At 39.0% G+C, this 14,879-nt stretch overlaps 1 protein-coding gene across 1 annotated transcript; it reads right to left on the bottom strand.

The window, feature by feature from the left end:
- Window positions 1-310: 310 nt before the first annotated feature.
- Window positions 311-1,897, bottom strand: LOC113718303 (uncharacterized). The gene is made up of 2 exons (XM_027243218.2): window positions 970-1,897; window positions 311-783 (listed from the first exon to the last, which is right to left on the bottom strand). Exons 1-2 carry the CDS (start codon window positions 1,895-1,897, stop codon window positions 311-313), a joined length of 1,401 nt encoding a protein of 466 aa, XP_027099019.2.
- Window positions 1,898-14,879: the final 12,982 nt, after the last annotated feature.

Below are 14,879 nucleotides of genomic sequence, written 5' to 3'. Positions count from 1 at the left end.
TGCCTACGTATCCCAACAAGGGAATCAAGTCACACGTAGTTCCTGCCGTTCACATTTTAACCTCATGCGGGCCAGGAGTATTTATTTGTTTACCACCTTAGATTTGGTGGAGTGTTTCAGCAGTTTAACCACATACTACACTATTGGTGGTTGCCATCCACAGTTTTAGCTCATGCGGGTCAGGAGCATCTATTTGTTTACCACCTTAGATTTGGTGGAGTGTTTCAGCAGTTTAACCACATACTACACTATTGGTGGTTGCCATCCACAGTTTTAGCTCATGCGGGCCAGGAGCATGGCGCGGTTCCGATTACGCATAGTACCTTTTTAGGTACTTGCCATTGATGGGGCCAACCCTTAATCCATCTTCAGCAACCAACTTGTATGAGCCATTTGTAAATACTTCTCGAACGACATATGGACCATCCCACTTAGGAGTAAACTTTCTTTGTCCGCCATGAGTGAGAATGATTGGTCTCCGAACGGCGAGTACTAACTCTCCAATTTGGAAAGAGCGGGGTCGAACGTGCTTATTAAATGCCTTTGAAAGGCGAGCCTGATAGCACTCAATCCGTTGCTGAGCTTCCAATCTCTTTTCGTCGAGTGCTTCTAATTCCTCAAGGCGAAGACGAACATTATTTTCTCCACTGAGCCCTTCTTGAATTGCAATTCTTAGCGAAGGTATTTGACACTCAAGTGGAAGAACTGCTTCAACACCGTAAACAAGTGCATATGGGGTCGCTTGCGTGGGAGTTCGAAAAGTAGTTCGATATGCCCAAAGTGCTTCTCCAATTCAAAGATGCCAATCCCTTTTCGATTTATCCACGATTTTTTTCAACAGATTACATAAGGGCTTGTTGAATGCCTCCGCGAGTCCATTTGCGGCAGCGTAGTACATGGACGAATTGTATTGTTTGAAATGAAACTTTTCACAAAATTTGTTCGTTGCTACATTGCAAAAAGGTTTACCATTATCGGTGATGATATAACGCGGGACCCCATATCTATAAATGATGTGCGAACGGATAAAATCCACTACATTCTCCTTTTTGACCTCTCTTAGAGGAACCGCTTCGGCCCACTTTGAGAAATAATCCGTCGCTGCCAAGATAAAAATGTGTCCTCCTGAAGATTTTGGAAGCGGTCCAACTATATCCAAACCCCAAGCATCGAACCGCCAAGAAGCTACAGTTGGATGCAATGGTTCAGGAGGTTGACGGATGAAATTGCCATGGAATTGACAAACTTGACATCTTCTAGCAAAATCGATACAGTCCTTCACCATTGTTGGCCAGTAGTATCCCATTCTTTTAATGCGAAAGTGTAATTTCGGGCCAGATTGGTGAGCACCACATATCCCAGAGTGAGCCTCCTCCATTGCCTGCATGGCCTCATCTTCTCCAAGACATCGTAGAAACACCCCATCGAATGACTTTCGGTAAAGCGTCCCTTTGTAGTAAATGAAACGTGGCGCTCGACGACGTATATCAACCCTTTTCTTGGAATCTTCTGGCAACTTCCCATGATTAAGGTAATCTACTACGAGATGACGCCAATCCTCCTTTTCGATCTCATGGACAAAAATATGATAAATATTTTCTTCCTCACCATCATCATCTTCATCAAACATCGGAGGTATGACCCAATTTTGACATATTGAAATCTGATTTCGATGAGAAGGTAGAGTGATCACGGACGCCACCTTTGCCAAAGAATCAGCTTGTTGGTTGAAATTTCTAGGGATATGTTCTATAGTGACATTACCTAAATATCCCATGAGTTGCCTTGCATACTTGTAATATGGGATCAATTCAGGTTTCTTGACATCATAAACACCAAGGAGTTGATTTACCACCAATTTTGAATCACCGTAGACTCTAAGATGCAACTGCTTCATGTCTACGGCCGTTTCCAGACCGAGAATCAATGCTTGATATTCGGCCACATTGTTTGAACACCGGCGTGTTAAAGTGAAAGAGTATGGCAATATATCTGCTTCAGGAGTATAAAAGACAACTCCCGCACCAGCTCCATCGCGGTGAGCAGCTCCATCGAAATACATTGACCACGGCGAATTCCCACTCGACAGGTACGGGAAGTTCATCAGTCAATTCCCACTCGGCAGCTTTATCGGGAAGTTCATCAGTCAATTCCCACTCGGCAGGTACGGGATGATCGGCTAAAAAGTCTGCCAATATTTGTCCTTTGACAGCTTTCGCAGGTACATAAATGATTTCGAATTGTTGAAACTGGAGATACCATCTCGCGAGCCGATCAGACAGTACAGGTTTTGCCATGACATATTTAATGGGATTAGACTTAGATATGAGTCGAATAGTATGTGCATGAAAATAATGTTTCAACTTCTGAATGACAAATATAAGTGCCAAACACAACTTCTCGATGGGTGCGTAGTTCAACTCATTAGATGTCATCATCCGGCTCAAGTAATACAGCGCATTCTCCTTACCTTCATCGTTTTCTTGAGCAAGTAAGGCCCCAACCGACCGTTCTTGAGCGAAAATGTAGAGAATCAATGATTTTCCTGGAATGGGCGCAGCCAGCACTGGGGGATTCATGAGGTACGCTTTGATGCTTGTAAAAGCATTCCTACACGATTCATCCCACCCGAAGGGTACCCCTTTCTTCATCAGTCGACTAAAGGGTTGGCATCGTCCGGCCAAATTAGAGATAAACCTCCGGATATATGCCAACTTCCCTTGAAGGCTCTTCAATTTATGAATATTTCGCGGTTCAGGCATGTTCACAATGGCATCAATTTTAGATCGATCGACTTCTATTCCCCGTTGATGAACGATGAAACCAAGAAACTTGCCAGAAGTGACTCCGAATGCGCACTTCAAAGGATTCATCTTCAATTGGTACCTCCGAAGGCGTTGAAAAACTCTTTGAAGGTCTTGAATATGATCCTCTCGCTTCTTTGATTTCACCACAAGGTCATCAACGTAGCACTCCACATTTCTATGGAGCATATCATCAAATATTCTTTGCATTGCCCTTTGAAATGTTGCTCCAGCATTTTTCAAGCCAAACGGCATTACTTTATAGCAATAAATTCCCTTGGGGGTGCGGAAGGCAGTTAGCTCCTCATCCTCGGGCGCCATGCGTATTTGATTGTAGCCAGACGATCCATCGAGAAAAGATAATGCTTCATGCCCGGTTGTAGCATCTACCGTCAATTTTGTGATGGGGAGAGGAAAATCATCTTTGGGGCAAGTCTCGTTTAAGTCTCGAAAGTCAACACAAACTCGAATTTGCCCATTCTTTTTCCTTACAGGGACGATGCTTGAAATCCATGTTGGATATTTTACTTCTCGTATGAATCCGGCTTCAATCAATCGATTTATCTCATTTTCTATCAGAGGAATCAATTCGGGCCGAAAGCGCCTTTGCGTTTGCTTGACAGGTTTTGTTCCTCGCTTGACAGACAAATTATGAACGGCGACCCTTGGATCCAAACCAGGCATTTCTGAGTAATTCCAGGCAAAGACGTCCCTGAACTCAAGCAGCAAATCAACATACTCTTTTTCTTTTTCAGGAGTCATACACGAGCTTATGTAAATTGGGCGAGGATTGTCGCTTGTGCCAAGGTTAATCTCTTTTAGCTCATCGACTGTATTTTTTACCCCTTGTTCAAGTTCAGGGGGAGCGTCATCCGCATCTTCTTCTTCTTCTTCGGGATCACTGATCGTTATATGGTGACAGGAAGCCATACTTTCTTGACCCTGTTGTTCAAAAATGGTTTCAATTCTTACATTGAATAAGTCTCCATAGTGCATGAAGAAATTGGAGACTCGTTTTTTTGGTTTGTTCCTCTTTATTGGAGTAAGACTTTCTTCCCTGGCAACTTGGTACTCTTGTTTTTTACTGCCTAATCTCTCATAGACGGGCGACTTCAGATTTTTCGGCTGCGGGCCAAGTCTGTCAAACACAGAAGTACGTTTTGACTTATTTCCCAATCGGTCGAACACAGATCTCTTTCGGCTTGTGACCTCCATTTCTTCGTTCACATAGTTACAACTCGCTCTTTTGATCATTATACGAACAGGAGAGGGCGGTTGATAACCAAGACCCATCGATGAACTTTCAACATTATAGCCCCTTTCTTTCAACATTTTCTGCGTAGGTGTCAATCCGTGAGTCTTCTCGCCAGTCACTTCAGGAGGGAGTTTGCCCAATGTATTCTTCTCATTTGGATTATAACCCGCCTTAGCAAGAAGTCTATAGGCGTTTGGATCAAAACCTTCTTGAGTCCGATTAGTTGGTAGCGAGTAATGTTCCACTGCCGGTTCTTCTTTAGGACGGACAAACCCTTGCAAGCTTACCTTCTCAATTTTAACAGGCTCTATCTTGGTGAGCGGAACATTTAATGTGTCATTTCTGATAAAAGAAGACTGACCTTCTTCTCTCTTTGATCTTGGAGTATACCGCAAAATGGGTACTTTGGAATCTTGACTTTCTTCCCTTACCGATTCCTTTCTTTTTGCTTCTTTGTGAAGATAAAATTTGGCATCGGCAAAGCGAGTTTCGGCTTCCGTGAAAGGTTTGTCATCAGCAGTAACTTTCTTAACAATACCGTCTCGACAATATTTGAAACATTGATGCAGAGTAGATGGTATAATTTCATTCTCGTGAATCCAGAGCCTTCCCAAAAGCATGTTATAAGAAGTTTTGGCCTCAATGATATGAAATAAGGCACTTGAAGACAGCTCACCAATGAGCAATTCAAGCCTTATGAGGCCAATTGCTCTTTGCCCCCCTTGATTAAATCCTTGGATCATGAGGCGGCTCTGGGAGAGTTCTTCACTTGAGATTCCTAACTCTTTCATAGCACGTACGGACATGATATTGACAGCAGATCCCCCATCAATGAGTATCCGATTCATCTTTTGTTCTCGAACATATGCGCTAACAAACAAAGGTCGATTGTGAGTTTTGAACTCAACAGTCAAATCGTCATCATCAAAAATGATAGTCGTTGCACAATCCACCGGTGGTTTATCATCGATTTTGAGTTTTTTCTCAAATTCAGTGCCAATTTGTGTGACTTGAGGATTTTCAGCTTTGACGACATTACAAGAAGTGGAATTATCAGTATCGTCACTTAAATACCCCTTGGGTATAAATTCCCTCAATGTCACGGGCTGTCGAACCTCTTGAAGAAGCTGAAAATCTGACGAAATTGGTGTTGTGGCGACTCCCTTTTGTTTCTTTGTCGCATTTCGTCGTTTCATGGTCACTTTCGGCTTTGTCGAATGAATGCTTTTCGAAAAGATGTACTTCTTTATTTTTGGCTTGCAAGTCCTCTTTCGAGTGACTAAAGTCCATCTTTCGTTGTCATCTTCAATAACATTTTCAATTGACGATTTTTCAAACTCCGTTTGTATAGACAGAGCACTGCTTGATGTGGGTAGAACTTCTATCGGGCAACACACAGATCCAAACATTATTGTTGTTTGGTTTGCCGATGCTTTATCTTCCTCGAGAAGGATATTTCTTTGACGGGCCAATTCCATAATTTTGTCTTTAAAGACAAAGCATTTAGTGAGAGGGTGGCCAATCAGGCGATGATAACAGCAATAGTTTGGATCATTGACTTGACCGGCTTCCTCTAGACGCTTCATTTCGGGAAGTTCAAGGAGTTTCTCCTTGAAAATGTCATCAAACATCCCTTGTAAATCAGATTCAAGAAATGGGTATTCTTTTTCTTGCATCTCTTTTAACGTGGGTCTTCTTACTGACCTATTTTGAGATGGATCCAACTTCTCAGTAACCTTTCGGCTCACTTTGGTAGCAATTTTCATGGGAGCTGTGTTTATTGTCATGGACTCCTTATTACTGAATCTTGAAGGAGGTTTGCCCCCTTTTTTATTTTCTTGCCTTTCATTGTTTTGACGAGACGGTTGCACTCGCGGAGCTTGAATAGGAAGCCCATCAGTTGCATTGGCCGTGATGCTTAATTCCATGTCATGAGCACGAGTAGCTAATTCCTCAAATGTGTTTGGACGTATACCCTGCAGAATGTAGCTTAGGCTCCAATGCATTCCTCGAATGCACATTTCTATGGCAGAGGGTTCGGACAGCCTGTCCTTGCAATTGAGACTCAGACTTCTCCATCTATCAATATAGTTGACCACAGGTTCGTCCTTCCATTGACGAGTGTTAGTCAATTCCAGCATACTAACGGTTCTTCTAGTGCTGTAGAAGCGATTCAAGAATTCTTGCTCCAGCTGTCCCCAACTGTCGATGGACCCCGGTGTGAGATCAGTGTACCAATCAAACGCGTTGCCCTTCAAGGATCGGACGAACTGTTTGACTAGAAGGTCGCCATAGGTTCCAGCGTTGTTGCAGGTTTCGACAAAATGGGCCACATGTTGTTTTGGACTACCCTTCCCATCGAACTGTTGAAATTTAGGCGGTTGATATCCAGCAGACATTGCAAGGTTGTCGATTCTAGCAGTGTAAGGCTTGCAGTAGGTAAAGCTTGACTTTGGACCACCCTCCTTTTTATCTTTGATCACGCCTTCAACAAGTTCCTTCAGTTGTTCCACGGGGATAGTTCCCTCGGCGGTCACGTATACTTCCTTCACCTTGTCTTTACCTTTAGATGAGAGATTTTCACGCTCTTGGTTCTCCTTAGAATTCATATGGCTTCCTTCAGGAGCGTGGTCCTTTTGGGTGAGCAGTTGAGCGATAAGAGCATCTTGGTCCTTGATGTGTTTCATCATAGTCTCCATCATCTTGGACATGTTCGAAACTTGTTCTTCAAAACTTAAAGCATTTGTCATCATAGCAGGCATTGCAGTAGAAGAAGCAGCAGAATCTTCCATAGAAAATTTTGATTGAAGGGTTTCATGTGAAGAAGCTGATCCAGTGCTTGATGAATCATCGTCATGCTTATAAAATTTGGGTTCGGATCCAAATTCGAGCATGGCAAGAGCCTTCTCAATCGAGGTGAAAACGTCTTGGACCCCCATCGTGGAGGAATAGCTCATTTGTGATGTTGACCCGAAGACGGGAGTTGGCGCCGAGGGTTCCATGCTACTTTGGGTGGAGGCTCTCGTCATACTCCTTGTCACGGGGCCAATAACGCGGGTATTGGTGGCAACGTGTGCAGCTTCCTGAACAGGCTTAGCATCAGTAGCCTTGGAACGTGCAATCACGATTTTATTGCTCTTTGGTGCCATTGGTGATAGACGTAGTTGAATATTCGAGGAGAAGAGATGGAAGGCAGAGAGGTCCCACCGGGCGTGCCAAAAATTTGTACGCGATAAAAATTTCAAGTTTGCAAAACGACAAGAAAAAGAAATACACGACAAATATGTACTATATAAACTTAGAAAAAATATGTAGGTACAATCTCTGGAAGTTTCTCGAACTTATGGAGAGCTTCCCTCGATTCTTCTCCTCGAACACCAATCCAAGGGTTTCGCAGCTTGTTCTTGGATCCACCACCGATTCCTTCAAATCTTGATATGGAAGATTTGAAGGATTTGAAAATACTTGAAGGCTCAAGCCTTGATATGCGGGAGACTTGAGGAGCTTTGAGACCCAGACCTTCGTAGCTTGAAGCTTCAATACTTGAGTGTATGAGATGCTTCTTGATATCTCTGTGTCCCTGTCTGTGTGTGTCCTTGATTTGGTTGAGAGACCTCTATTTATAGCTGTAGCAAGAGGTAGAGGTTGAAGACCTGTGTACCACTTTACTTGTCTTGCAAGACGTGCAGTCATATTAGGACTGTGCTAGCCAAATATTATCTCTTCATTTTATATTTATTAATAAAGAGATAAGTAATTTCTCGATTGGCCAAACTCGTGGGGACACGTGACGTGGCACCGTTTGACTGGCCAGGCTATTGCAGTATATAAGAAATATACTTGGATTGAACAACTCTAAATATTATCCCTTTAATAAGAAATAAATACTTAGATATTTATCCAATAGGCATGTGATATGATATGATTTGGTTAGTGGAGATATCCCTACAATTTGAATAAATTTGGAACACCTCACCTTGACACGTGAAAAAATATAATTGGCCATTTAATAACCAAATTTTTCAAGTGTACATGACATGTGGCAATACCCGATTGGATAGAAATAAGCCACAAAAATAATTTATAGACCAATGATAATTTTAAGAATTAATTAAAATTCCATTGTCTACATATACTATTGGAGAAAACGGGGAATAACCTTACATCGCATTTCAACAGAAGCATTAAAACATGGAAGATTACTGATACATTAAAATGCCAGATTACTGATACATTACTGAAATGTGCCAGATTAATTATGGCCTAACTGAGCTGAAGATGAAAATTAAAATGCCATGGATACATTTTTTCGATGCCTTTTCGATTGAATACAACAACAACAAAGGAGTTGCGTGATTGGGGAATAAAGAGCAATAACTCTCCCGGCCGAAGAGCATGGTCAGTGACAAAGTTGTTCCAGTTCTGGTGGAAAGATCTTTGCTTCATGCCAATGGCATAACTTTTGAATCCATTGGTGAGAATGATTGTTGGTGTTCTATTCTCATTAAGCTGAATATCTGCATACTGTGGAAGTTCCTGTTGACAACAAGCATGCATTCTTAGCTGGCTTACTAGACAATGAAGCTGAGAATATATTCTATAGAAACAATCATTTACCAAGCTGTATTTAGATTGAGGAGTGTAAAACTGGTAGAACGAAACAAATGATGACCAATCATGCTTGAAAAATTGATTTATGGATGAGGTGATAGTAGTTAAATTGAGCTGTGGAGCTGTATCATCTGTACATATTGGAAGAAGGTGTAAGTGTAAGCCTTATCAGTAAATTAAGCAAACAAAGTATAGTTAAACAGGAATTTTAACCTTCAACATTGAGATTAATGCTTGGCAACATAGGCAAAGGAAGCGTCCATGGCATAAGAATGTGATTGTAAAGTACAAAAAGCCATAGAATCATAGGATAAATTCCCCTTGATTCTCAGGAAAATCATATTAGCTTCATCAATCAGATTCTCAGCACAATAAGTTTCCCAGCCTTCCTGAAAACATCTTACTTTGATTTTTATTTCCCAGAAGCGAAGACCATGATATAATTTAATGGTTATGCCATCTTGAAATCCGATTAAATTAAATACAATAGCTGAAATCTCCTATAAAGGACACATACAAAAAAGTTGTTTATTATGCCAAGAAGAAGCAAAGAAAGAAATCATGTTTTCATTGACTAACATGTTTGGTTTTATTTGAACAAAAAAGTACATAACACCATGGTTATCCTGTTGGTACGTCTTGAGAATCAACGGCAGTTGTATCTATCAAAAAAGTTAAAGCATGAGATGTAGGAAATGTATAACAACGAAACAATATACATAAATATAAAAGAGAAAATCAAAGTATACCTGCATTTGTAAAAGTTTCAGGAGAAAGAGTGATTACAGTATGTAACCACTAGGCACCTGAATCGAAAGAATAAATAGATGGTTCACCTGTATGTTTTAATATTTGTGGATAGCTTTCCATCAATTTTTTTTTTGATATAATAGATGGTTTGTTCTCTAGAAGTTTTAACCATCGTTGCTGCATGAATTTTTGTTTTGTTAAACGTACACAGGAAGAATCTAGTCTTGTTTCCTTGAGGAATTGCCAACCACTTCCTAAAGAGATTTTTTGGTTTAGTCATTAGTAATTGGAAAGGCAGAAGAGGAAGGAACTATAAAATAACAAAACTTTAGTATCATAATAAAAGCTATGGGACTAATAGGAAAAACTGGCGTTGCAAAGAAAAGCTAAAGAAAAGCTATGGGACTAATAGCCTAAAACTATGAAGAAGTTCTCTGTATTTAATCGCAGAACATTCAAATGGTAGTAAATATGGTAGGTGAATGGAAGTAATAAGCAAAAAAGCTGCATAAGAATAATAAATTCCTACTGCCAAATTGATGCTAACTGCGTTCAGTTCTACGGCTCAAGACCTGTAGCTCTACTGGCAATTACCCAATGCTACTTAGTAGATAAAGTTAGTGTCAGAGCTACATATAAAACAACTAGAAATTTCTAAAAATAGTATATCACTAATTACGTGAAAGGTGACAAGCATCCAGATGATCTTCCTATGTAGGAAAGCATCAGAGAAATACCTGATGAACTTAGTGATCCACTGCAATGCTATGCAGAAAATGGAGTAAAAAGTATAGCTAGGTGAACTCTGACACACATTAACTTGGAAAAAAATAAATTCTAACAGTCTTAAATAGCAGATTATATTCTAAGCAAACTCAACATAGCATACTTAATTATAAAAATCACTCTTGCATCATAAACATAATGAGTTAAGGATTTCGAGAATACAATTAAAGCTGCAATACAATTCGCCAAAAGCAACTGATAAATATTCAGTTTGCTTGATCAGTTTAATGCCAAGTAAAGTGAGCTCAAAACAGAGGCAACCATTAAAGCAAACAAGAGCCTTGTTTAATAACATTAGTTAATTCTAAACTATTTGCTTCGCTTCTTCTTTGCAGTAGATTCTTCAGATTCATTAAATGTTTCGACAAGGCAGCAAAGTGTTTTCGATGATGATCCTGTTTTTTCTGCAAAAGGAAATTACGAACGAAGTTAAATGATTTTGCTAAAACTTCAAGAGCAGTGCCTTGATTTTCATTGGTTTCATAAAGGAAGTCAAATAACTATGTTAAGGAACATGAAATTATTATTTCAGGAAAATAAACCATCATGGCAAACAGAAGAAAATATATACCTGGAGATAAATTTGCAGAGGCAGTGTTTTTAGGGGCACTGTTCTGAGTTTTTGAGCCAACAGGTGATTGACATCCGAATGAGGCGTTTTCAGCATTTTCTTCAAAATAGTATGCAATAGTGTAATGTTGGTATGATCCATCATTTCTTGTGTTTCCTAGTTTGAGCTGCACTATGAACATCTTGCTCTTCAATTCTTCATGGAGTTTGCTTAAGGGTGGTTCCTCATTCTGCAAATCAATGTTGGGTTTAGAAAACATCAACATATAGTTACCAGTCACCGAATCTTTTGAGTAAGTAAAGAGAATGTGTATTCAAACCCAGCAGTAAACCCAAGCAATGCCTCGGCTTGTTCATCGAAAATGGATGCAGTTATTGTGTCAGTGTGATCAATAAGGTCAATATCAAAACGACATCTGCAATTAATATAAAAAACAAAAGAAATGAATATATGTGTAGAATATTAAGTAAATCAAGAAAGTTTTACTAACTACAATAAGCATCTTTCCATGGTTGAGCACACTGCTTTTCATTGCAATGGTTGCAGGTGTAGGTGCACCCATAGTCAACATCAGTTAGCCGTCGGCATTTCACACATGCCATATAGTGATATTTTTGTAAGATGTGCTCAAAAGAAAACATACACTTGACCCAGGAAACCTTTTAGGAAAAAAACAACGTGAATTGATTTATAACAGATATTAGAGTCTAAATGAAAACCTATTCGACAAAAATGTAAAAGGTAGTAGATACTTGCCTTTTCTGTTGGCAGAACATCTGTTATAGCAGTTAGTTTCTATTGAGGTCCATAAAACATCTTAGGAGACAGATTAGTATATGGTTTCTCATGGCTAACAATAAGCAGCTCATTTTCATTCCTGCATGCCCTGTATATACAAAATAGAAGGGAACAAGACAAATTAAAGCTAAGCTATAAGTCCTAATTGAGAACATAAAAATTCATTCACATAGCGATAATCACCAATTTTGCAGCGTTCTTGCATCTCTTATAGGTGGATCAACAATAATAACTAAATCATTCCTTGTTGAGAGTGATATTCCTGTTCCAAGGATAACACTGACATGAGCTCTGCTAGTAAAGAAACAACAATTAATAATATTGTAGTAGAAATGAATTGGCTATTTAAATTACCGTTGTAAGAAACAACTTTAAGCCTGCGACATAAAATAACTGGATATTTGTTGCATCGATCAGTAATTAGCTTGCCTTCATTCTCAACAAATGCGTTCCACAGAGATAACATAGTAGGAATCATCCTAATATTGAAGCATCAGATTAACAAACATTTATCAGAGAGACTGATTAAATAGTTCTATTTTGAGCTTGAAAGGTTATGAAACTTAGATGAATGACATATTCTTCATTCACAATGAGAAATCTTTGCACAAATGACTCCTCTAAGTCCTTTTTTATTGGCACTACAGGCATTGAATCAATAACCAAGGCCACAATGTCTGAAAAATATATTAAGTATTAAGTAAACAGATGAATTAAAGTTCATATAATGGTTGCATTACAATTAAATAAAACCATAAATGATGCTCACCAAGCATGAGATTTCGAATCAGCATAAAGGGATAAGTCTTTAAAGCTTGCAGCATTGAACTGAGAAGGTAAAACATTGCTTCCCTGTTCATCCAATTCTTCAACAACAGTCCGTGTACTTATCACCCATTGGATTGTAAGACCATTAATTTGATACTTTTTCTCAATTTCTCTAACATCAACATTTGATATAAGATTTTTTTAAAAAACATGAAATTTTGGTCCCATCTTTTCCACGGCAGTATTGAACATTATTCCCTCAACTCTTGATCCCTAAAATTACATAAATAGATCTTTTTGAATTCATAGTTCTATTCTACTAAAAAGAAATAAAAAAAATAACTGACTATATAGTATTTTCATACCTTTGAATCAGCAAGCACAACTTTTTGATATCTGGTGGGAGAATGCTTGGAGGTAGCCACATGAATCTTTTCCTGAACAGTTACATGGCTGACCATTCCTTCATTTTTGGCTTGATATCATCAATGCATAGCAAATTAACCATTCTTTCGAAAAGGAAAAATAAAAATGATCAGACTGATAAAAAAGATTCAGCAAAGAAGAATAGAGAAATCTGAAGCATAAAATAGCTAATAAACCATTAATATGGATACTACATAACTGAATAAGAACTACTGCTTAGATAATTCAAGGACTTCATGAAAGACAATATTTCTAGTTTTGAACTCAGTAACCACTTCATGAAAAGTTGCTAGCAGTATCAACACTTTGATCGCAGCTGAAGTTTTTGCACGAGAAAGGGCAACATATAACTGCCCGTGGGAGAAGACGGGCTCGCGCAAATAAATTCCGACATAAAAGGTCTCTTTAACACTTAACCATAAAACATCAGGCAATTCAAGACAGAACAAGACAGAATCAATATAAAACCAGAAGCAGAGATACCTTCATTTTCCATGTCAATAAGGTCTGCAGCACTTCTCATTTGAGAAACATCAGCAAGAGCATCATCATCAGATTCGTTCCTCTTTCTTTTATGAGAAATGGTACTTCTCGGAATGCCATAGTGCCAGCCAGATTCACCTCGAGGGAATAACAATGGATATTGCAGTGAATCATAGCAAGCAAAATAATGTTGAATCCTATGACTTGAATTTGAATGAGTATACACCTATATATGTGCACTCTTGTCAAGGCTTTCATTATCTGTCTCGATCTAAATAGCAGCAACTTCCGAAGAGATTGCTACATTATACAGACGTTGATCCAACCCGAGATTGAAGTTAAGAAATATGTTATGGTCGTCTAGATTAGGAAAATCTCTTAAACTCTTAAAGAACCTAGTGTACGGATTCTTGTCAAGAATACCCATCAAAAGTTTAAGAGTACTCTCGCGCACCCTAGGAGAAACACCAAGCCTCTTTGAGAGTTCCTCCTCTTGATCATAGAAATACAACTGAACACCAGTAGGAGGGTGACCATTTGGCATTAAACTATTCAAGAGATGATGCACCTGCCGCTGTACCTGGAAAGTGTAAACTCCCTGGATATTTTTGGTCAAATTCTTATCATATTTTGCATCAAACGATGTAAATGCAAGATTGTTGTTATAAGTACGAACATTCTTTCGAAAGTTAATGCATTCTTCATCTGCACCAGAATAGAGATGAAAAAGTGCATAAGGCATAACAGGATGCACAACATAAACCTCGCCTCCAGAACAGCAAAAACTCGGTGGCTCTAAATGGAATCGTTTAGCACCACAGTGTTCACAGTTGAGTGTCGGGCAATATCAATGATTCAGTCGGCATCTGGCTTAGACGAGGGTAACTACCCTTTCTAGATATTTTCCTTTTCCTTGAGTAAATAGATAAATTTAACCTCTCTAACCAACAAAAAAAGGAAAAAAAAAACAGGTAATGCAAGCCATTAGCATTTTAAGCTAGAACAAATTTATAATATTCATTAAAACCAACCTGTATTCTGAAGCTGAGTATTAACAAGAATTTGTTGATTACTGCCATCCTTGGAGGATCCAACATTGATTATACATGTTTCTTCCTCTACAAGGGAATGATTATGAACTGATACAAGAAGTTGATAAAAAAAATTTTATAAGTTTTACAGAAAAGAAAAAGTGTAAAAGAATGGACAGACAATTATTTCTTTAAAAGCATTATTTTTTCAGAGGAGTATACCTCCAGGTACAGAATGATGATCAGCCGATAGAACAGAAGAAGGCAAGGTACTTAACGATGCCTCGAGGCGTTGTGTCTTACTATCAAACAGATCAGCTAATTCACTATTACTGATAGCTGGTGGCTCCACGCAACCAGATGACTCAGCAATTAAACTATTGAGAGCTGATACTGATGGAGATAATCCAGAAGTAGAACCACAAGCTTTCTGATTATTCTTAGAAATTCGCACTTTGCAAACATAATAAGAAGGAACATTAGATGCAACCTTCTTTGTTTTTTTTGCACCAGACGACCTTGTCTTATTTTTCTTTTCTTCAGCTATAGAAGAACATCTAGAGGTCTCAGTAGATTGGACAGTAGTAGCTTTCTTT

This window comes from Coffea arabica, chromosome 11e, assembly GCF_036785885.1.
Source record: "Coffea arabica cultivar ET-39 chromosome 11e, Coffea Arabica ET-39 HiFi, whole genome shotgun sequence".
Lineage (NCBI taxonomy): Eukaryota > Viridiplantae > Streptophyta > Magnoliopsida > Gentianales > Rubiaceae > Coffea > Coffea arabica.
Note: the sequence above shows the minus strand (reverse complement) of the source record. Positions and strands in the feature narration are given on the sequence as shown.